This window comes from Chiloscyllium plagiosum, unplaced genomic scaffold (assembly GCF_037043375.1).
Source record: "Chiloscyllium plagiosum isolate Xiang-an unplaced genomic scaffold, Cpla_swu_hap1 HiC_scaffold_2, whole genome shotgun sequence".
Classification (NCBI taxonomy): Eukaryota; Metazoa; Chordata; class Chondrichthyes; order Orectolobiformes; family Hemiscylliidae; genus Chiloscyllium; species Chiloscyllium plagiosum.
In genome coordinates, this window is record NW_028270140.1 from 43,931,165 (window position 1) to 43,954,960 (window position 23,796).

The 23,796-nt window shown below is 41.0% G+C and overlaps 1 protein-coding gene across 1 annotated transcript in view; it reads left to right on the forward strand.

Annotated features, from left to right (window-relative positions):
* Positions 1-18,620, forward strand: part of LOC122562489 (neuronal acetylcholine receptor subunit beta-3-like) — a 47,262-nt gene extending 28,642 nt beyond the window's left edge. Inside the window, exons 5-6 of the mRNA XM_043715327.2 lie at positions 12,376-13,255; positions 16,360-18,620. Of these exons, the coding sequence (XP_043571262.2) occupies positions 12,376-13,255; positions 16,360-16,518 (1,039 nt within the window). The 3' untranslated portion in view covers positions 16,519-18,620. The remainder of the gene's footprint in view (positions 1-12,375; positions 13,256-16,359) is intronic.
* Positions 18,621-23,796: the final 5,176 nt, after the last annotated feature.

The window sequence follows — 23,796 nt, forward strand, 5'->3', positions numbered from 1 at the left end:
CACAATGTACAAAGAAAACCAAATTCCATTTAAAAATATCCCATTAATCTATCAAAGGTGGACACATATTCAAATGTAATCTATTCATCATTGTGGAAGTGAATTCTCCATACATCAACACACCAGAATCTATTTGATTGCTCAAACTAATTGCAAAAATAGGATGCGCTGCAAGGGTCGGTGCTGGGTCCACTGTTGTCCATCATTCATATAAATGATTTGGATGAGAATATAGGAGGCATGTTTACTAAGTTTGCAGATGACACCAAAATTGGTCATATAGCATCAGTGAAGCAGGTTATCTAAGAGTGTGATAGGGTCTTGATCAACTGGGTCAGTGTGGAATAGCAAATGAAGTTTAAATTAGATAAATGTCAGGTGTTGCATTTTAGTAAGATAAACCTGGGCAGGAGTTAAACAGTTCATGGTAGTTAGGGCCCTAGGAAATGTAGTCAAATCGACCTTGGGGTACATGTAACATAGTTACCTTGGGGTGGCGAAGAAAGCGTTTGACACACTTGTCTTCATCTGTCAGAGCACTGAGCACAGAAGTTGGATATCATGTTATAACTATACAAGACATTAGTAAGGCCACATTTGTACTACTGTGTACAATTCTGGTTGCCCTGCTATAGAAAGGATGTTATTAAACTGGAAAGTGTGCAAAGAAAATATTTCTAAGGATGTTTCCAAGACTGGAACTTTGAGTTGTAGGGAGAGGCTGAATAGGCTGCGGCTTTATCCCTGGGGATAGGAGCCTTATAAAACCTGATAGAGGTTTATAAAATCATGAGGGGCATGGATAAGGCAAAAGATCAAGGTCTTTTCCCCAGGGTAGTTTCCCCAAAACTAGAGGGCACAGGTTCAAGGTGAGAGGGAAAGGATTTAAAAGGGACCCGAGCGGCCATGTTTTCATGCAGAGGGTGGCCAAACATAGGAAAATGGGACTAGTTCAGTTTAGGAAACCTATTTGGCATGGATGAGTTGGACCAAAGAGTCTGTTCCCATGCTATATGACTCGAAGACTCTATGACTCTATGTTGGTCATGGCTCACTTTTAGCATCTTGCGTTTCTAATTCAAAGATTTACAAGTTCATGTTCCTCTTCAAAGGTCTATAATCGTGCATTGACAGAGTGCATTGTTGCAATTGCCATCTTCAGGATGAGTTGTTAAACTGAGGTCCTGTCTGAGGTCCATAAAATATTCTAAGGCACTGTTTCAAGAAGAGCTCTTGGCCAGATGTTAATCCCTCAAACAATATCACTAAAACAGATCACTCAGTTATTCAGTCCAGTGCAGTCTGCTGCATTGCCCATAGTTCAATCGATGACTACTCCAAAAATAGTTGAGGATGCCTTAAAGTCATGAAAGGATGTGTAAGCATAAATTATTTGTTTAATGTTTTAGGAATTGAGATCTGTATGAAATATTTCGATCATTATTTAATGAAGCTGTTTTATATGCTAACATTATCATTACTAAGATCATACACTGCTACTTTTGATTTTTTTTCAGTATTATGAGTCTCAGATTGATCATTGAGTTGAAGTGACTGACAAGCAACAGTAAATTTCATTAAAACTATATTTAAAGCTGCTGCTTCTTAAATATTGAACAAGATTCTGCATAGCCAGTAAATCCTCTGTGGTCTCACACAAGGAAAGTCAATTGATTTGCTGTTTGAAACAACTTGGAGGATTTTGTAGAGATACAGGATTTATTGAAAAGTTAAAGCAGTTTAGATTTCCTATTTTTACTTGTGCAGGGCTGAACCTGTTGTGTAGAGTCACACATTGTTTCCTTTAATGCCTAGATGCCCATTAAGAAAACAGTAAGTTCCCTAAGTAATGGCAATATTATAAATCCCAATTCAAATTTAGAGAACATGGAATTAACAATCATTTGGCCACTTTAAGTTCTCAATATTTGAACTTCTGGTTCAAAAATTCCAGTGGCTGCAGCATTGCCAATGAATAAACAGTAGAGTCATTTTCTGGTGGAAAAGAGAGGCATTAGGATCGAAAGGCAGGGCCAACCCAAAATAGATTTGTTGACGAGTGAGCGATGGGGTTAAGGTGGGAATTGTGGAGGGGAAATATGTATCACCCTGACAACAGAGGGAGAGAACCAGGTGAGGTCAAATGGTGGTGGGAAATGGTAGATCAGATTGGCAGCATCAGCCCACACCATGTATATTGTAGGTTAATTGGTTGAACTCTCTTAATTCTTTGACATAATCTTTGATAATCGGATAACCAAGGTTAAACATTTTACTAAACTTAAAAGACAACAGGCTTTACAGATAGAAACATTGGGCAGACACTTAGAGTGGTCCCAATGACATGGGCTATGACAAGAACTGTGGTAGAATTGTGAGAGAAGCTCAGTAAGGCATATCTTGAGGTTGGGAGTGACTTCCTGCATACTTAAAGTAAGCTCGAGGATCCAAGATGACATTCTTGCTAGGCAGTGGTGAATTACCTATTAAGCGGGTTTATTGCTTATTAAAAAACCTATTAACTGCATAATCTCACCTCATTAACACGTGGCTTCCTGTCCTACAAACCCTCTGCAAGCAAAATAAATGCCAAGAATTCTCAATGTAAAGAATTCTCTCTGAGTGACTTCAGCTCACCACTGGCTGTAAGGAACCTCCATGTTATTCGCTATGTAACAACATTCCAAGGCACAATTGATGGGCAACAGTGGCACACAACTCTCCCCACTGAGGTTGGCATCTGATAGTTGCCAAATTCTCACAGCTTCTATTGCACCCTTCCAATCCACTGCAGGACAGTTAAGCAGCATAAACTTGTGTTGCAGAGCACAACAACTGGCATTGACAGGCTGCTGCAAGGACACTTTGCATGCAATGTCAGGCATTCAGCTCATGCAATGAACCAAGCTGCAACATAGGGCTGCTCACTTGTTCTGTTCGCATGCACTCTTGTTCCACCTACCTGCATGCCGACAGTATCCATGCCATGCCTGTTGTTGCTTCAGCTAGAGACTAGAAGTTTTCAGAACTGCTGTATTGATGAGCTCTTTAGCGCAGACACAGAGGCAGGTTGTTTGCCAGTAAGGATATGTCCTAGGGTAGAATGTCTTGCTGCAGAGGGAGAAAGTGAGCCCTGTAGGTGCTGGAGATCAGAGTCGAAAAGTGTGGTGCTGGAAAAACACAGCAGGACAGGCAGCATCTGAGGAGCAGGAGAATTGACATTTCAGGCATTAGCCCTTCATCAGGAATGCACAGCATACTGAGAGGTCAACCTAACATCTACAACACGTGCCAGCTGCCTAGATGGAAAACACTTTGCATGTTCATTCAATCACCTGGTCATGTAAAGGTAGGGAAGGGCGGGGTGAATGTTACAAGTAGTTACAAGTACAATCAGTATTGGACCCAGTCCAGTGGTTTGGCCAGGGTCATTTGGATGAGGCATGGTCAGGGTCTATGATTACAGTTCAGGGAGTGGGGAATGGTCATTCTTGTTGGGACATCACAAAGGAATAATGTATTAACTGTCAGGAAGCTACAAAGTCAATGGTCAATGGTCATGTCTGGGAATAAGTTGTCAAAGTCAGTTAGATATCTAAGGCAATATTGTATTGGATGTCCATGCATTGATGGTTGAGAAAGGTGAAAGGGGGACTTACATGAGCAAGGGAAGTACTCAATGTTAAAAATGATTGGGGCGATCAAGTCTCAAGGCGGGGTGGAGACTATTAGCAGTGGCACCATCATGGCCTCTACAAGGGGAATGTTGAGGACCTGAGTGGGCATGTGGGGTGAGGTAATGTTGGGGCTCAGGGCAATGACAGAGAGCTGGAGATGAAATTCAATGTGCTGGCTCTCCACATGGGGGACTGAGTGGAAATGGACTGATGGGTCACTGCAATCTAAAAGAAAAGAAATTGGTTCTGGGAGGAGGGGACAGAGTATCTGGCAACAATTCAGACCATGCTGCTGCTGTGTTCCCTGCCATCACTTGCTGTTCACTTGATGTTCAATGTAACTGGAAATGGCTGAGACAATGCCCAGGTAAAAACAATGGCTGCAGATGCTGGAAACCAGATTCTGGATTAGTGGTGCTGGAAAAACACAGCAGTTCAGGCAGCATCTGCCTGAACTGCTGTGCTTTTCCAGCACCACTAATCCAGAATGAGACAATGCCCAGCCTGGATGGGGTAATTGCCACATTGATAGACCAAAGTGTGGGATCCTTATCTGCTGGACATCAGGCCATTGAAGAAGCAAATGCATGAAAATGAGCTTGCAAACTGCAGCTGTATTCAAATTACAATGTTTCATCATCCGCTTGCAATGTATACAGAGGGAGCATGTTTAAGGTTCAAATGTTGGTCAAAGATGGTATGCATCATGCATTGGTCCTTTTAAATTGTCCATTAGTGTCTGAATGAATGCACAAAGTAATGGCAATAACTTTAGAAGAGGAAAATGCTGATCAAAACAAATCCATAATGTGTGAAATATTCAAGGGTGTTGTCGGAGGTGGCGATGGTTGCTTCATTATCGCTCACATATTACAATGGACCCCACTGTATGCAAGATATGTTTCATGGTTGATGTGGGTCTGGGATAGAAAGGAGGTCAGACCATAGCATACCTCTCCTTTTTGATGAAATGTTGGCCACTCAGCTGGCACAACACCTTCACAAATTTCCTACATATGTTAAACTTGAAGCTGAATGAATGATGAAGGCACAGCCCTTATTATCAGGGAGCTGCGTGTCTAACTGTATGGAAGAGTGTATGCAAGTCTTAGCTACAGAATATTCACCACTGATGGTTATCAGAGCTGGTTTGCTCCTTACATTCCCACCATGATCATTGCTAGTGAGTCATGTGTCCAAGCTGCTGTTGGCATGTTAGTCACTGTGGCTGCCTACCCTAGAAGATGAAGTTGGACACTAGATGACCAGGGCCGATGACATGTCCAGAAGTAGCTGCAGGATGTCATGGTGGAAGAGAAAGTTAAAAATCACATAACATCAGGTTATAGTCCATCAGGTATCTGATGAAGAAGCAGCACTCCACAGGTGAGTACTTCCAAATGAACCTGTTGCTCTATAACCTGGTATTGTGTGATTTTTAACTTTGTACACCTCAGTACAACACTGGCTTCTCCACATCAAGGTGGAAGAGGATCTCCAAGATCAGGTAGAGATCACAGTTACAGAACCCTTCAGGTCATATCAGATCTGCATGCCCTCCGCTATACTACCGAGAGTGCTGCGTCATCCAGGTATGCTGTATTCTGCACAACTGGAGAAGGCAACGAGGAGATGTGCTGGATATTGAGGGACTGGAGGGAATGGGAGCAGTCTTCTGAGCAGGAGGATGAGGACAATGGGAAGGAGGAAGTTCTCTTTGTACGTGACAGAATTCATTTATTTTGAGTGCTACAATTCAGCCAGGACCTGACTGACACCCTCTACCAGTAGATAAGAGCTGGCTGCAGAAGACCATCTTGGAATGTAAAATATTCATTGGTCATAATGCCAGCATTTGTTTTGCATTGTGAGGGTGAACTGCAGCCTCAATTGGTTTTGTTTTTTTTTGCTGTCTGCAAATAAAAGGTCATGTTTGCAATTGTCCAGTTACTTGCCTCTATGTGATGTGCCCTCCTGGAGATTGACAAAGCATGTGTCTGAGGTGTGCGCTGGGACAGAGTAACACTGACTTACAGAGATGTTTAGATTGAATGTAGCTAGGAGAGGTAAACTGTTTAGCATGGCGTATACACAGTAACAAAGTTGAGAGAATGGAGTTATAAGTATGAGAGACTGTCAGCCTTGCTAATTATGTACCTTGAATAACACAGCTTTCTGACTATTGTGTGGTGAGGGGCAGTGCCACATTGTCAAAGCTTTTCCAGGCACACAGTGGTCTTTTAAATTTGATACAGATGCCAGGGATGTAGGACTTTAAACAATATCTGCTGAGTGATGAGCTCTTCTGTGGATGGCAAGTCGTAAAATGGGGTTAAATATGGACTAGGGGGTTACCACAGGGTCAAGGCAGGTAGTTAATGAGGAAATTTGATAAGATATGGCGAAAGATTTTGTGAGAGATAAACCTAGTGTGAGGATTGACCTGTTGGGAAGTTGACCTGTTGTCTTAACTAATTAAGTCAGTTATCAGACACTTGCCATCCGCATGGGCACTTTACTGTGACAGAGAGACCACTAGGTAAACTCTGACAGTTTCCCTACACATTCTAAATGTGAGGGGGTGGGGGCACAAGGAAGTCTTTCCTTCTTTTATGGCTGCTCAGTAACCCGTGGAGGGCCACACAGAGAATAATGGTCACCATCATTCTATACCTGCATCATTGGCAAGTTCCCTCCCTCAGGCCTCCCTGGGGTGCCCTCTTCGTCTTGGCTATCTCAGTCAGTGGGATGCTGAACAGCTACTCAGTGATGACAAATAACCCAGAGGCCACTGCAAGGAATGTTGTCTGACAGGGCTGGCAACTCTTGGCGGGGGTGGGGTGAGCAGTGAAGCAGTGAGGGCTAGCTAGCTTGATAGGATTGTCCCCAGCTGGTAATCTGCCAGCCACAATGTCCTGTTGCTCCCCTCCCCCACATGGGTCAGGCCCTGCTTTCAGTCCCCGTCTACTTTGCTTTTTCAAGAAGCATTGTCTCTGAAAATCTCTAGGAAGCTAGTCCATGAGTATTTTACATTCCATGATGGTTTTCCGCAACCAGCTCTCATCTGCTGGGACCAATCAGGTTCTATTTAGCTGTTGTGCCCACTTTGCCCAAAAATGGAAGCATGCAGCTGTAGGTGACAGCAAGAGCTGTGACACATTGTCAGTTAGTTTAATAATAAAGACACCAACATGGAGCTATCTCGAGACTCGAGAAAACAGTGAGAATGGGGAGGTGATGACATAATGGTAATGTCATTGCACCAGTAATCCAGATCTCCAGGCTAATGTTCTGGAACATATATTTGAATACAACCAGGCAAATTATGAAATTTGAAATCAATAAAATCTGGAAATGGAAACTAACCTACTTGAAAACATGAAACCAGTTAAATCCCATCTAGTTCACTAATGTCCATTATTAAAGAAAAGCTGGCATTCTTAACTGTTCTGGCCTACACATGACTGCAGACCCATCATAATGTGTTTGATTCTTAACTGCCCTCTTAAATAGCACCAGCAAGACATTCAGTGTTGGCCTACTAGTCATAGCTACATCCCATACAAGAATCACCTGGCAAGTTGAATATATCAGAGCAGAATTTTAGGAAATGGAAAAATTTCTGGTATGACTCTATGACCCATTGGTCAGATTTTTCCCCTCACTCTCCTGCTTGACAGTCTTTCCTGCTGCAACTCTTTAGACACTTGACATGCTCATGGTGCAGTGAGGTCATGGAGACATCTGGACTTAGTGAGTGATATAACCAAATGTATACACCTCCTTCATGGATGAGTTTAAAGGATTGAGAAAGAAACATGAGAATATACAAGGAAAGATATGAAGTAAAATAAGGACAGTAGGAAAAATTGAGGTGGAGTGAAAGTGTGGATTAAGAGAGAAAAAAAAGAGAAAAGAATAAGTAATGAATATTTTTAAATTTTGATTTTTAGAAAATTGACACTCAGCTGTTTTTTCTTTTGGTTGCATTCTACGTTTCTACTGCCATTCATCCCAGTTCTGTCACTAAGTTGCAACACTAAAGAGGCAGGAATGAATGTAATGCCTTAGGCACACAGGGAAAATTTTGGAAGTTTTCCACTTTCCATTGTATAGAAATTTCAAAGTGCTCTTCAGCAGATATTGAGTATACATGATGCAAAGGAATGTACTTTTTATCCATTTCCAAAAATATTTGATTAGCAAATGTTTGTGCCGTTTAGTCACGAGCCAAGAAAATAATTGCTGCATCGAAAGCTGCTGCGCTCAGTTCCGGTCTCCAGATTACAAAAAGGATCTTCAGACACCATGGAGACACTGCAAAAAAAAAATTACAATGATGATACCAGAACTGAGAGGTTACATGTAAATTAAATATATAAGTAGCGATTTGATAGGGTAAATGTGAAAAGGATGTTTCCACTTGTTGGAAAGTCCAAAACGCGATGGCGTAATTATGAGGAGAAATATATCTTGAATAGAATTTAAGAAAAAGTTATTTGCTAAAGCTTGGTTAGAATTTGGAATACTCTACAACGTGAAATAGTTGATGTGAAAAGCATTGCTGCATATAAAGGGACACTTGATACAGTAAGTACATGATGGAGAACAAGATAGACTGTTAAAGGTAAAGGAGGTAGGAAGTGGGGTATTTAAAACACTGAGTTGTGTGTAATGGTCTTTTTAGTGCTGTGGGTGGAGTATTGGGCCAAACATTCCAACAGATCATCATAGGCTGAAACTTTTATCACTGGGTGTGTCGGAAGTTGAGGCGTGACGTTATAGAGGTTGATAAATCATGAGGGGTATAAATAATATGAATCACAGGTGTCTTTTCCGTCGAGTGGGGGATTTCAAGACTGGGAGCATATTTTTAAGGTGCAAGGAGAAAGATTTAAAAGAAGATATGAGAGGCAGTTTGTTTTACACAGAGAGTGGTTTATGTGTAGAATGAACTTCTAGATGAAGTGGTGGATGTAGGTATAGTTTAAACGTTTAAAATATAGGAATAAGAAATGTTTGAAGGTATATGGGCCAAACGCAAGCAGGTGGGATTAGTTTTGTGATTATGGCCGACATGGACTGGCTGGACCTGTTTCTATGCTGTGTGATCCTCTGACTCTATCAAAGGTCCAGGTGTATGACTGATGTATGTTGGACCCCTATGAATGTTCTGACATGCAGAGCTATGTGAGAGTTGCCTGGAAAGTTTTCAAAATCTGATGGATAATTCCCCTCCTCTTTGAGACCCTCCAGAGCTACAGTCAGAGAACAGATCAACTCTGCTGTGCTTACCTAGATCATTACTCAGGAAATGAGAGAAAGCTTTAATCTGAATCTAACATCTGCTTGACAACACAACTGACCCCATTCCTCAGTCAACTTCACCCAGCTCCTACTTTCCCCTGACTTGACCACTCTCCTGAGCACTGACAAAATTCTGATATGAATAGCCCACCCAAGGCAAGCTGACCTAACTTCTCTCTCAACCACCTGACTACTCTCACATTATGGCCCACGTCCTAAACTGCCTCACCCCACTTGCCACCCAATTTCTCATTAATCTATTTTACTCACTTGCACCTCCCTTTGCCCACCTCAGCCATTTATTTACTCACTCACTTACCCATCCACTCACTCATTCACAAAATTTCTAAAGCTAATCGTGTTCACTTACCTTGCTGCAGTTAGTACCATAAAAAGAACTCCAATCTGCTCCTACATGTTTTCTCAAGGGATGCTGCACTGCACATTTTGTTGCAAGTTGGCATCAGATGACCCTGGTAGACACTGGAGTAGTATTGATTCCAGTCATTTTACAAGTACAGTAGTAATCTGCATAGGCAATGTCTCCAGTATGGGCCTCACACTTTAGAAAGAATCCCAATGAGAGGATAAAGATTTGCAAAAATCACAGTAACTCCACTGCTGCTAACAGATTTACTCATGGGCATTTCGCCCTGCAACTGACCCATGAGGGACTGCTCCTAACACAAGCAGCAGGTAGAATTTTTCTGCATCCTACAGAAACAACGACATGAAATTAAGTTTTGTGAAGTTACCTATTTACAGCATTGTCAAATGGTTGGTTGTTGTTAATTGATGTGTCAATGCGTCAGTGGGACAAAAATGAAGCTGCACTGGAGAGATTGGAATAAAACACTGATGGGAAAAGTTGTAGCCAAACAATACTATTAACTACCCTCTTTACCTGTCCTGCTACTTTCAATGATTTGTATACACATAGACCTAAGTCCCTCTGCTCCTGTACCCACTTTTAGAATTGTACCCTATAATTTATATTGTATTTCAAAGTTCATCTGACCAAAATGTATCACTTCACCTTTTTCTCCACTGAACTCCATCTGCCACCTATCTGCCCATTGCAATGTCCATTTGGAGTTTCACACTATCCCACTCGCAGTTTACAATGATTCCAAGCTTTGTCATTTGCAAACTTTTGAAATTGCCCTTTGCACAGCAAGCTCCAGCTCATTAATATACATCGGGAAAAGCAAGGATCCCGATAGCAATCACTGCGGAACTCCACCACAAACTTTCCTCCAGCTTGAAACATAATCATTGACTATTATTCTCAGTTTCCTACCACTCAGCCAATTTTGTTCCCACATTGCTACTATTCCTTTTGTTGGAGAAATTTGCCAGCAGCTTGAAGTGAAATTGACAGTTTATTGCAAGCGATATCACTAGAAGGATCGAATCCTGCCGACTACGCCAAACTGTTGGAGAAATTTGCCCAATGGGTTACAGATCACAAAACAAAGCTTGAAGTGTAATTGACAAACAGTGTATTGCAAACGATATCACTGGAAGAGAAACAGACTAGGCTGACATAGAACTGACAATCTGTACAGGTAGATCAGATTTCTCTTCCCAGAGCTGAGGATAAGACCAGTTTTACAATAATGCTGCACAATGAGACTGATTAAGAAATGAGAAACTACAATGTATCTGGAAATGGAATAATCTAGTTGCAAGGATGCTAATTGGAAAGCAGTTATCGGATGAATGTCCTGTTCCTTCACACAATGCAACATCCTGACAGTCTTGATGGTTCCATTTCTCTTCACAGGTAGGTGTTAATGTCTCCTCTGAAGTGTTCAGGTGCTTTCATTGCCCTGTTTCTGGAGCATGTCCTTGCTGGTGCTTTTCTGTCTGACCTGCTCTTTGTGTGGCTTTGGTATTGCTGGGTTGTGAAACTGCCCCTGGGGCTTTGAGATATTTGTGGTGCTTTGTCATTGTTAGTGAGAGCTTAGAGTGTATTGTCTTGTCTGCATGCTGTCTCAATTAGCTTGTGAGCCTGCTTGGGAATTCTGGGTGTTTTTGATATGGTTTGGCCAATTTTGCTTTTGTGGGCCTATCATGGGCTAGCAGATCTTTTCCCACACCTTTACTCTATCAACAGCCTGGCCGTCAAAAGACTCCACCAAATTTAAACTGGCAAGTACGTAATAGCTGGGATTAACTTTATAATCTTTCTTGAACAAGACTATAACATTTGCAATTCTCCAGTCTTCTAGCACTTCCCTCAAGTCTGGGGACTGGAAGTCTATGGCCAGTGCCCACAAAATCACCATCCTCACTTCCTTCAAAATCCTTGCATGCATCTAATCTGGTCCTGATATCTTGTTGGCTTTAATTGCCATTAGTGTATCCAAGACTTCTTCCTTATTAAATTTGAATCCTTGTAGTGATGGAGATTCCTCCTCTGTCACTATGTCCTGGGAGGTATCATTATCTTTTGTAAAGACAGACGTAAAGTAAAATGTTTTCTTTAAAGTAAGCAAGAATTGATTGCTTTTGAATGGATTGAAAGCCTTTGCGGCAGTTTTGAAGGAGACCTGACTGAATTCAGAACAAATTGTACTTTGTCTCTGAGAGATGAACATAGAAAAGTTCAAGGCAAACACAGTTACCCTAGTGTAAAAGTTTAGATTGTAAACTGTTATGACACAGCAGTAAACCCCTCTGTTAATTAAACTAAACACCCAGAAAAACTCACCTCGTCTCGTAATCTTTTAAAATATGATTGACAGAGAACTCCCAAATTTTACTATTTAAAGAAAAAATATCAATTTATTCTTCAACTCTGAAAGTGAACATTAAACATCAACTATTCACAAATCTAAGTCCCCATTTCTCTCAACTATTTATTTTAAAGAAAACATTATACTTTACACCTGTCTTTACAAAAGAAGATGCGGCTGCCCGGGCCAATTTCTTGGTTCTGTCTTGATGGCAGTTGTTCTATCTGATTGTCAAAATGCCTGCCTTTTTTATATCCCCAACATTGGATTGTTTCATTGGTTCAATGTTGGCAAAACAATACAGTCAAACTTGATTGGGTTTTAGTATCCTGGGGCATAATTTAAACTGATTGATTAAATTCAAATTGTTGTCAATACAGCAATCAACTCAGGTATATATTTTATAGCCAAATGTTACATATTTTTAATTTTCCTCGGTTGTGCCTGACCTGCTGTACATTTCAACTGTCACACGTTTTGACTCTATATATTAGATAGCTTGGTTTATTTTATTTTTGTGTAATAAACCTCTAAATAACCATCATGTTTAATTTAAATAAAAACGGTGTCAAGCCAGGTTTCATTCTTGAATTGACTTGCCCAGTCATAACATCAGCTATGATCCTAACAGTATCTTTATTGCCTATCAGTGCAGATGGAAGGTTTGAAGTATCCGTGATGACTAAGGCAATTGTGAAGTACAATGGGACAGTGAGATGGACACCTCCTGCAAGTTACAAAAGCTCCTGTACAATAGATGTCACATTTTTTCCATTCGACAAACAAAACTGCTCAATGAAATTTGGATCCTGGACCTATGATGGAAACATGGTTGACCTCATATTGGTGGATGAAGATGTGGACCGAAAGGATTTCTTTGACAATGGAGAATGGGAAATCTTAAATGCTACAGGAATGAAAGGAATGAGGAGGGCTGGATATCATTCATATCCATTTATCACATATTCCTTTGTATTGAGACGCTTGCCTCTATTCTATACATTGTTCCTGATTATCCCCTGCCTTGGTCTATCTCTTTTAACTGTACTGGTTTTCTATTCACCATCAGATGAAGGGGAGAAGCTATCTCTATCCACCTCAGTTCTGGTTTCACTAACTGTCTTCCTTTTGCTTATTGAAGAAATAATTCCTTCTTCCTCAACAGTCATCCCATTGATTGGCGAGTACTTGCTCTTTATTATGATCTTTGTCACGCTCTCAATCATTGTCACTGTCTTTGTGATAAATGTCCATCACCGATCCTCAACCACCTACCACCCCATGGCCCCGTGGGTGAAAAAACTCTTTCTTCAAACTCTTCCCAAACTATTATGTATGCGAGGCCACACTGATCGCTATCACTGTTCGAAAAGTGAGAATCTGAAGGTGAAGCAAAAAACATTTGATAAACATCAGCACGACAAGGTGAAGAATGATGAAAATGCAGCAATGATCGCAATCTTAGAAAAGGCTGCTGAATCAGTGAGATACATCTCAAGCCACATAAAGAAAGAGCATTCTATTCGTGAGGTAAGGGCACTAGGATAGTAACAAGCCAACAATGTGCATTTCAGAGCTTTCCAAAACAAAATAATATTTAAAGATGTGCACATTGTAGCTTCATTGCTGTATATAATAATTCTGGAGTCTAGGATATAATAACGATAAAGATTTTAAAAATTTAACTGATGTGTTCACTCTTCTTTCACCAAAGGTAATTCTGTCGCATTCTAGAATTTTAAAGGAATTCCTCATTTCTTTTTAATTTCACAGAAATGGAGTATTTGGATTTTCAAAAGGCATTTAGCAAGGTACCAAATAAAAGGTTTTTGTACTAGACAGGAACTCGTGGTTAATGTAATAGGGTGGGTTTAAAATTGATTAGCACACAAAAGATTGAGAGTTGGGATTAACGTTTCTTCTTCAGGTTGGAATGACATAAATGGTGGGGTGCTACAAGGATCTACAAGGATTCATTACAATCTATAATAACGATATGGAGGAAGGTCCAGAGTGTAAATTGTCCAAATTGCTGATAATACAAAAATAGGTGGGAGAGCATGTTGGGATGAGGACATAAGAATATAGATAGGTTGAGTGTGCTGGTAAAAGCTGGGCAGATGGATTTTAATGTAGAAAACTGCAAGGTAATGAACTTTGGTAGGAAAAATCAAAAGGCAGATTACTATGTAACTGGCGAGAAACTGTAGCACAGAGGGAGATGGGTGTTCTTTTCAAGTTTCACAAAACATTAGTATGCAGGTCCAGCAAGTAATTAAAAATGCAGAAGTGTTTTAGTTTTTATTGTCTGTAGTTTGTAGTTTATAAAAAGGAACTCTTGTTATAATAATGCAGTCTTGATAAGGCTGCACCTAACGTTCCATGTACAGTTTTGGACCCTGTATTTAAAAAAGGATATACTGGTATTGGAGGCTGTTCAAAAGAGATTCACTAGGCTGGTTCCTGTGATGAAAGGTTAACTTATCAAGAATGACTAAACAGCTTAGGGCTGATCTTATTGAAACTTACAGAATTGTGAGGGGACTTGACAGTGTGGATGTTGAGAAGATGCTTCCACAAATGGGGATGTCCTTATCTACAGGACATATTTACAGAATAAGAAACATAAGTAATAGCAAGAGGAGCAGGAGTAGGCCCTTCGGAGCCTTACACTTGCTCCACCGTTCAGTTTGATCATGGGTGATCTGATATTCCTCACCTCCACTTTCCTGTGATTTTCCAATAACCTTTGTTTCTAATACTGATCAAGAACCAATCTATGTCAACCTTAAATATACACAAGGACTCTGCCCCCACAGCTGTCTATGGCAAGGAGTTTGAAAGACTCACAACTCTATGAGAGAAGAAATTCCTCCACATCCCAGTATTAAATTGGCACCCCTTTATTTTGAGGTCTGCCCTCTGGTTCTAGTCCCTCTCACATGGGGAAAAATCCTCTCAGCATTCACCCTATCAAGCCCCTTAAGAATCCCATATGTTCCATAAGATCTTCTCTCATTCTTCTAAACTCCAGTAAGTAGAATTTCAACCTTTTTAGCCTTTGTTTATGAGACAATCCTCCATAACAGGATCATCCTAGTGAATCTTCTCTGAACTGCCTCCAATGAAATAATATATTTTCTTAAAAAGAGGACCAAAACTACTTAAAGTACCTCAAATGTGGTCTCACCCACACCATGTACAGTTGCAGTAAGGCTTCCCTATTCTTATATCCCGGGGAATACTCATTAAAAACTGAGATGGGAGGAAATCATTTCTCCCAGGTCTTCATGAATTGTTTACTTTAAGAGACTTGGGCAGACGAGATAATTGAACATGTTGAAAGAGGAGGTAGATAGATTTTTGAAATATCAGTGAGTTGACAGTTACTTTGAGTTGGCATGATAATAGATTCATGGCTTGGTACAGATCAGCCATGATCTTGTTGAATGGCCAGGCAGGTTTGAAGGGCTGAATGGCCTACTCCTGCTCCTGTTCCTTATGTACCTATGTTCTTAATACTCCTTCACCAATGTTTGTCTAGCAGGTGATTGGTTAGAGATGAGCTTGCAAGGCTTAAAACAGTGGTTCCCAACCTTTTCAGTAACATGGCACACTTAAATGTGACAAACAGTTCAGTTGTGCACTCACTTATATTACATCACGTCAATGTTGCCCTTTGGCCATGTGCTTTTAGAATGTTCACATTTTAGAATCCAAAGACCAAAACTGTGCTTTCAATTTGATTATATTTCAACTTTCATGAATTTTATGAGTTGTAATTTTGGTTGGATAAAGCATTTTCAAGGTGAAATAATATTTGTTTTATATTGTTTTTTATTACCTTTGTACAAACGTTCATGACAACTCTCATGGCTTATAATGCATTTTTCTATAACTTTGCATTGCCGACTTTGCATTGCCACTCTTCACCACGACAGCCCTTTACCATATAGACGATACTCTTACAATGCATCTCTCCCATGTAACATTTTCTGCTTTTGGTTGTCATACATTTCAGCATTTTGAACTTTGATTCTGTTGGTGTAATCTGCAGTTCACACTTTGTTGTAACTTGTACTTCACAGAACTTAACTAAAGGTGCCCTAATTGTTAAAAGATTAAATGTGAGAATCCTATTTGAAAGAGTTTGTGGAGAGTTCAATGATTAAGTCATCTTGGCAACAAAAGACTGCATGGTTCGGAAAAGACATCAATGTTTTTCAAAGTGTGTGCATTGTCCAAGAGTTCATCAATGCTGACCTTCCAAGCATTACCTTCCAAACTAATATCCTTTGAAACGCTCAATTCATCAACTATCAAGCTATATACAGGGAAACATCAATTTTCCACAAACACAGGCGGGGAGTATTTCACTTGGTTAATCGAATGCCAGATAACATAGTTTAACCAGGCATCAGGACCTTGCGATTTTGCTGAATAATCCAATATTTGGATAATCGAATGCCAGATAATCGAGGTTCCTCATATCCATTTATATGTTAGACCTTCTCCCTATGTATCACACAATCATGCCATCAATATAATTTTCTTTCCATTTTTCTACCTGTAAATCTCAGGTAAACTCATAACTACTCACATTGCATTATTAAACATTCTTTCTTTCTTCACAGGTTGTGGAAGACTGGAAATTTGTAGCTCAGGTCCTGGATCGGATTTTCTTGTGGCTGTTTTTGCTGGCAGCCATTCTAGGATCAGTATTGATGTTTGCTCCAGCACTTCAAATGTGGGCAAGCATTGTGATAACGCCCAGTGCAAACTATCACACTTAGCCTGAGGTTTGCAAGATTGACAATTTGGATCTGTTTAGCTAAGATGCCATTTGCTATTAGATGTAACTACATTTTATAGAAGGAAAGGGATTTAATAATCAATCATTTGGGAGTCGCAGAAAAACGCTTTTATTCATACATGATAAAAGTTCCATTAAGTTGTATCAGGTTTCTCTGTGCTATTTGCCAATATGTGTAAAAACAGTGCAAAAGGTTGATGCATTTCAAAGATAATTTATATCCAGAAAAAAATTCATTTCTATGATCTTCCATGCTCTTCTTCTTAAGTCTATTTTCAACTACTTAGAAAGGATTATTCCCAGTCAGTGATTAAAAAATTGTTTTGTTTTGATCAGCCCATTTTCAGCTGTATTTGTCAAACAGAAGCAATTTGACATGATAGATCATATAAAAGCATCAACTTTGATGCAGTTCTTTCTGAAATATATTGTGTTCTAAGCAAATAAAAACCAAAAGAACTGCAGATGTTGTAAATTAGAGACAAAAATAGAAATTGCTAGAAAAGCTCAGTAGGTCTGTCAGCATCTATGGAGAGAAACAGAGTTAACGTTTTGGGTCAACTGGAAACATAAACTTAAATTCTCTCCACAGACACTGACATACCTGCTGAGCTTTTCCAACAATTTCTACTTTTGTGTTCTTAGCCACTATTTAAATCCATTTATTTAAGGCAGATTTTATGTACAGTGATGTGCAAACTATGCTGAGCAGAAAATTAAGCAAGACAAACCTCTCTGAAAATCACCACAATTTACACTCCAAAGTCCAAATTATGACCACAGTGTAACCACTCAACCAATTGTATATGCGTCACAATAAAATCTCATTCTAAATACTTTGCTTGATTAGTAAAATGTAAAAGTATCAGAATGTGCTGAATTTTGGCATATTCTAACAACGTTTGTTTCATATCACAACTGTTTATCAGTCAGCCGTGGTCACTTTGAATTTTGAAGATTTATTTTATTGTGAATTATGAAAGAATATCCAGCATGATTATTGGAGCTACATCACTTCTTGATAACTAGAAAACTGCTTATTCAGCATTTGAGATACATGCTTATGTTCACTATATAAAGTGTTTGAATATATTTCTGGCTTAAAAGGAAGAAAAAGATTTGAAGTACAAAGAAATTATATTAAGTGTCTTTGAGACATTATCCATGATTGTTCAATGTGCCAGCAATATAATGGATCAAGGAGCCATTATGCCTCAACATGATCACAATTAAACTGTGATAATGGTTCAAGATTAAAGTGGTGCTGGAAATGCACAGCAGGTTAGGCAGCATCCAAGGAGCAAGAAAATCGACGTTTCGGGCAAAAGCCCTTAATCAGCAATAGAGGCAGGGTGCCTTCGGGGTGGAGAGATAAATGGGTGGGGGCTGGGGCTGGGGAGAAGATAGCTAAGAGTTCAGTAGGTGGATGGAGGTGGGGATGAAAGTGATAGGTCGGAGAGGAGGGTGGAGCGGATAGGTGGGAAGGAAGATTGCCAGGTAGGACAGGTCATGAGGATGGTGCTGAGCTGTAAGTTTGGAACTGGGGTAAGGGGAAGTGAGGAAACTGGTGAAGTCCACATTGATGCCCTAGGGTTGAAGTGGGAAGATTTGAAGGAGAATTTGTTAAGGGTGAGGACTAGTTCAGCCAAACGAATGATACTGGGAAGGATAGTGGGTTACTTTGTTAAAAAAGAAGAATCAAATCCATTCACATTCCTGATGTCTCAAAGGCAATATTCATTATGGAATTAGTCTGTTTAATAAATTGAGAAGTGGATGTAGCCCTTGACAATCACAACATTATTCCTCATGTTTCTCAACTTTCACAGAATTATGAATTGAGAAACATAAGGTCTATTAACATTGACTTCACCACTCTTGCATTACTAACAATATGTTATAGTGATCCAGCTACAAACAATTAGTTGGAATCCAAGTCAGAATTTCACTGTCTCCACGTGCATGTTGAAATATTATGAACTTTATTCTTCACAGCTTTCTTGACCTATGAACACCCTCTCAACCTGCAGCCTCCACTATTTGGTATAGCATACTTCTGCAAAATAAAGTGATTTCATGTTATGAACATACTCTAGTCTATTTCTTACTTCTACCACACAATATAACAATAATATTTAACATTTTTTATTTTGAAACTGAGATCTTCAGTAGTTTATTACCAAATTTGATTCCACTCACACTTCCTGTGTTAGTATAGTTATAAAAGATGAAATGACCAATGCCTTAGCTGTACAAATCCTTGCTTCACTGACTTTAACACTTCTCAGAGTCCTAAAACACTGAAAGGCCCCACCAATCTCACAGCCCTAATACACTGACAAACCTCACCAATCTCACAGCCCTAACACACTGAAAAAACCCACAACTTCCCACAGCCCTAATGCACTGAAAAACCACACCAATCACACAACCCCTTATGCACTGAAAAACCCCGCCACTTCCCACTGTCCCAATGCATTGAAAATGCCCACCACTTCCCACAGCCCTAATGCACTGAAAAACCCCACCACTTCCCACAGTCCCAATGCATTGAAAAAGCCCACCACTTCCCACAGCCTTAATGCACTGAAAAACCACACCAATCACACAACCCCTAATGCACTGAAAAAACCCACCACTTCCCACAGCCTTAATGCACTGAAAAACCACACCAATCACACAACCCCTAATGCACTGAAAAAACCCACCACTTCCAACAGACCCTATGCACTGAAAAACCACACCAATCACACAATCCTTAATGCACTGAAAAATCCCACCATTTCCCACAGACCCAATGCACTGAAAAACCCCACACTTCCCACACTTCCTAATGAACTGGAAAGGACCACCAACCTCCCAGCGCTAACACATTGAAAAAACCCACCAATCTTACAGCGTTAATGCATTGAAAAAACCCACCACATCCCACAGCCCTAATGCACTGAAAAAAACCCATCCCTTCCCACAGCCTAAATGCACTGAAAAACTCGACCAATCTCAGAGCTCTAATGCACTGAAAAAGCCCACCAATCTCCCAGCGCTAACACATTGAAAAAACCCACCACTTCCCGCAGCTCTAATACACTGAAAAAGCCCACCACTTCCCACAGACCCAATGCACTGAAAAGGACCACCAACCTCCCAGCGCTAACACATTGAAAAAACCCACCAATCTTACAGCGTTAATGCATTGAAAAAACCCACCACATCCCACAGCCCTAATGCATTGAAAAAAACCCATCCCTTCCCACAGCCTAAATGCACTGAAAAACCCAACCAATCTCACAGCTCTAATGCACTGAAAAAGCCCACCAACCTCCCAGCGCTAACACATTGAAAAAACCAACCACTTCCCACAGACCCAATGCATTGAAAAAACCCACCACTTCCCACAGACCCAATGCACTGAAAAAACCCACCACTTCCCACAGACCCAATGCATTGAAAAACTCGACCAATCTCACAGCTCTAATGCACTGAAAAACTCCACCACTCTCACACCCCTAATGCACCGAAAAAAGTCACCAATTTCATGGCCTTAATACACTGAAAAAACCCACCAATCTCACGTCCCTAATACACTGAAAATATCCACCAATCTCACATCCCTAATGCACTGAAAAAACCCACCACATCCCACAGCCCTAATACAGGAAAAAACCCACCAATCTCACAACGCTAATTCACTGAAAAAACCCACCAATCTCACGTCCCTAATACACTGAAAATATCCACCAATCTCACATCCCTAATGCACTGAAAAAACCCACCACATCCCACAGCCCTAATACATGAAAAAACCCACCAATCTCACATCCCTAATGCACTGAAAAAACCCACCACATCCCACAGCCCTAATACATGAAAAAACCCCACCAATCTCACAACCCTAATGCACTGAAAATATCCACCAATCTCACAGCCCTAATGCACTGAAAAAACCCACCAATCTCACAGCCCGGTCACACTGAAAAAACCCACCACATCCCACAGCCCTAATACACTGAAAAAACCCACCAATCTCACAGTCCCAATACACTGAAAATATCCACCAATCTCACAGCCCTGACACACTGAAAAAACCCACCACATCCCAAAGCCCTAATGCACTTAAAGAAACCCACCACCTCCCACAGACCTAATGCATTGATAAAATCCCACCACTTCCCACAGCCCTAATGGACTGAAAAACCCCACCAATCTCACAGCCCTAATGCACTGAAACACCCCCACCAATCTCACAGCCCGAACGCACTGAAAATAATCCCACCAATCTCACAGCCCTAACACACTGAAAAAAACCCACCAATCTCACAGCCCTAATGCACTGAAAAAAACCCACCAATCTCACAGCCCAAACACACTGAAAAAAACCCACCAATCACACACCCCTAATGCACTGAAAAAAACCCCATCAATCTCTCAGCCCTAACACGCTGAAAAAACCCACCACATCCCAAAGCCCTAATGCACTCAGAAAACCTACCACTTCCCACAGACCCAATGCATTGAAAAAAACCACCACTTCCCACAGACCCAGTGCATTGAAAAAACCCACCCCTTCCCACAGACCCAATGTATTGGCAAAACCCACCACTTTCCATGGCACTAATGCACTGAAAAAACCTCACCCCTTCCCACAGCCCTAATGCACTGAAAATCCCCACCCCTTCCCAGAGCCCTAATGCACTGAAAACCCCAATCTCACACCCCTAATGCACTGAAAAAAACCCTACCAATCTCACAGCTCTAGCACACTGAAAAAACCCACCACATCCTACAGCCCTAATGCACTGAAAAAAACACAACACTTCCCACAGACCCAATATATTGAAATACCCGACCAATCTCACAGCTCTAATGTACTGAAAAACCCCACCAATCTCACAGCCCTAATGCACTGAAACAACCTACCAATCTCACAGCCCTAATGCACTGAGAAAACCCACCAATCTCACAGCCCTAACACACTGAAAAAATCCCACCAATCTCACACCCCGAATGCAATGAAAAAAACCCACCAATCATGGAAGATATAGGCTGTAGGGAAATAGATGGTGACATCTTGCAAAATGTCCAGATTACAGAGAAGGAAGTGCTGGATGTCTTGAAATGGTTAAAGGTGGATAAATCCCCAGGACCTGATCAGGTGTACCCAAGAACTCTGTGAGAAGCGAGAGAAGTGATTGCTGGGCCTCTTGCTGAGATATTTGTATCATCGATAGTCACAAGTGAAGTGCTGGAAGACTGGAGGTTGTCAAACGGGCCACTGTTTAAAAAGGGCAGTAAAGACAAGGCAGGGAACTATAGACCAGTGAGCCTGACCTCGGTAGTGGGCAAGTTGTTGGAGGGAATCCTGAGGGACAGGATGTACATGTATTTGGAAAGGCAAGGACTGATTCGGGATAGTCAACATGGCTTTGTGCATGGGAAATAATGTCTCACAAACTTGATTGAGTTTTTTGAAGAAGTAATAAAGAAAATTGATGAGGGCAGAGCGTAGATGTGATCTATATGGACTTCAGTAAGGCGTTCGACAAGGTTCCCTATGGGAGACTGATTAGCAAGGTTCGATCTCATGGAATACAGGGAGAACTAGCCATTTGGATACAGAATTGGCTCAAAGGTAGAAGACAGAGGGTGGTGGTGGAGGGTTGTTTTTCAGACTGGAGGCCTGTGACTAGTGAAGTGCCACAAGGATCGGTGCTGGGCCCTCTACTTTTTGTCATTTACATAAATGATTTGGATGTGAGCATAAGAGGTACAGTTAGAAGTTTGCAGATGACACCAAAATTGGAGGTGTAGTGGAGAGCGAAGAGGGTTACCTCAGATGACAACAGGATCTGGACCAGATGGGCCAATGGGCTGAGAAGTGGCAGATGGAGTTTAATTCAGATAAATGTGAGGTGCTGCATTTTGGGAAAGCAAATCTTAGCAGGACTTATACACTTAATGGTAAGGTCCTAGGGAGTGTTGCTGAACAAAGAGACCTTGGAGTGCAGGTTCATAGCTCCTTGAAAGTGGAGTTGCAGGTAGATAGGATAGTGAAGAAGGCATTTGGTATGCTTTCCTTTATTGGTCAGAGTATTGAGTACAGGAGTTGGGAGGTCATGTTGCGGCTGTACAGGATATCGGTTAGGCCACTGTTAGAATATTACATGCAATTCTGGTCTCCTTTCTATCGGAAAGATGTTGTGAAACTTGAAAGGGTTCAGAAAAGATGTACAAGGATGTTGCCAAGAGTTGGAAGATCTGAGCTATAGGAAGAGGCTGAACAGGCTGGGGCTGTTTCCCTGGAGCGTCGGAGGCTGAGGAGTGACCTTATAGAGGTTTACAAAATTATGAGGGGCATGGATAGGATAAATAGACAAAGTCTTTTCTCTGGGGTTGGGGAGTCCAGAACTCGAGTGCATAGGTTTTAGGGTGAGAGGGGAAAGATGTAAAAGAGACCTAAGGGGCAACCTTTCCATGCAGAGGATGGTACGTGTATGGAATGAGCTGCCAGAGGATGTGATGGAGGCTCGTACAATTGCAACATTTAAGAGGCATTTGGATGGGTACAAGAATAGGAAGGGTTTGGAGAGATATGGGCCAGGTGCTGACAGGTGGGACTAGAATGGGTTGGGATATCTGATGAGCATGGACGAGTTGGACCGAAGCGTCTGTTTCCATGCTGTACATCTCTATGACTCTATGACTATGACTCCCAGCTCTAACACACTGAAAAACCCCACCATTGTCACAGCACGAATGCACTGAAAAAACCCACCAATCTCATAGCCCTAACACACTAAAAAAACCCACCACATTCCACAATCCTAATGCACTGAAAAAACCCCACCAATCTCACAGTCCAAACACACAGAAAAAATCCCACCAATCTCGCAGCCCTAACACACTGAAAAAAACCCACCAATCTCACACCCCTAATGCACTGAAAAAACCCACCAATCTCACAGCCCTCATGCACTGAAAAAACACAACAATGTCACAATCTTAACATGCTGAGAAACTCCACTAATCTTACAGCCCTAATGCACTTTTAAAAATCCACCAATCTCACAGTCCTAATACACTGAAAAAACCTACCAATCTCACAGCTCTAATGCACTGAAAAAACCCACCAATCTCACAATCCTAATACACTGAAAAACCCCACTAATCTCACAGCCCTTATTTATTGAAAACCTACTAATCTCAAAGCCTCCTGTTGCTTCGTGGGAGCTCAAAACTTTGGCTGTTTGAAATTTCTAAC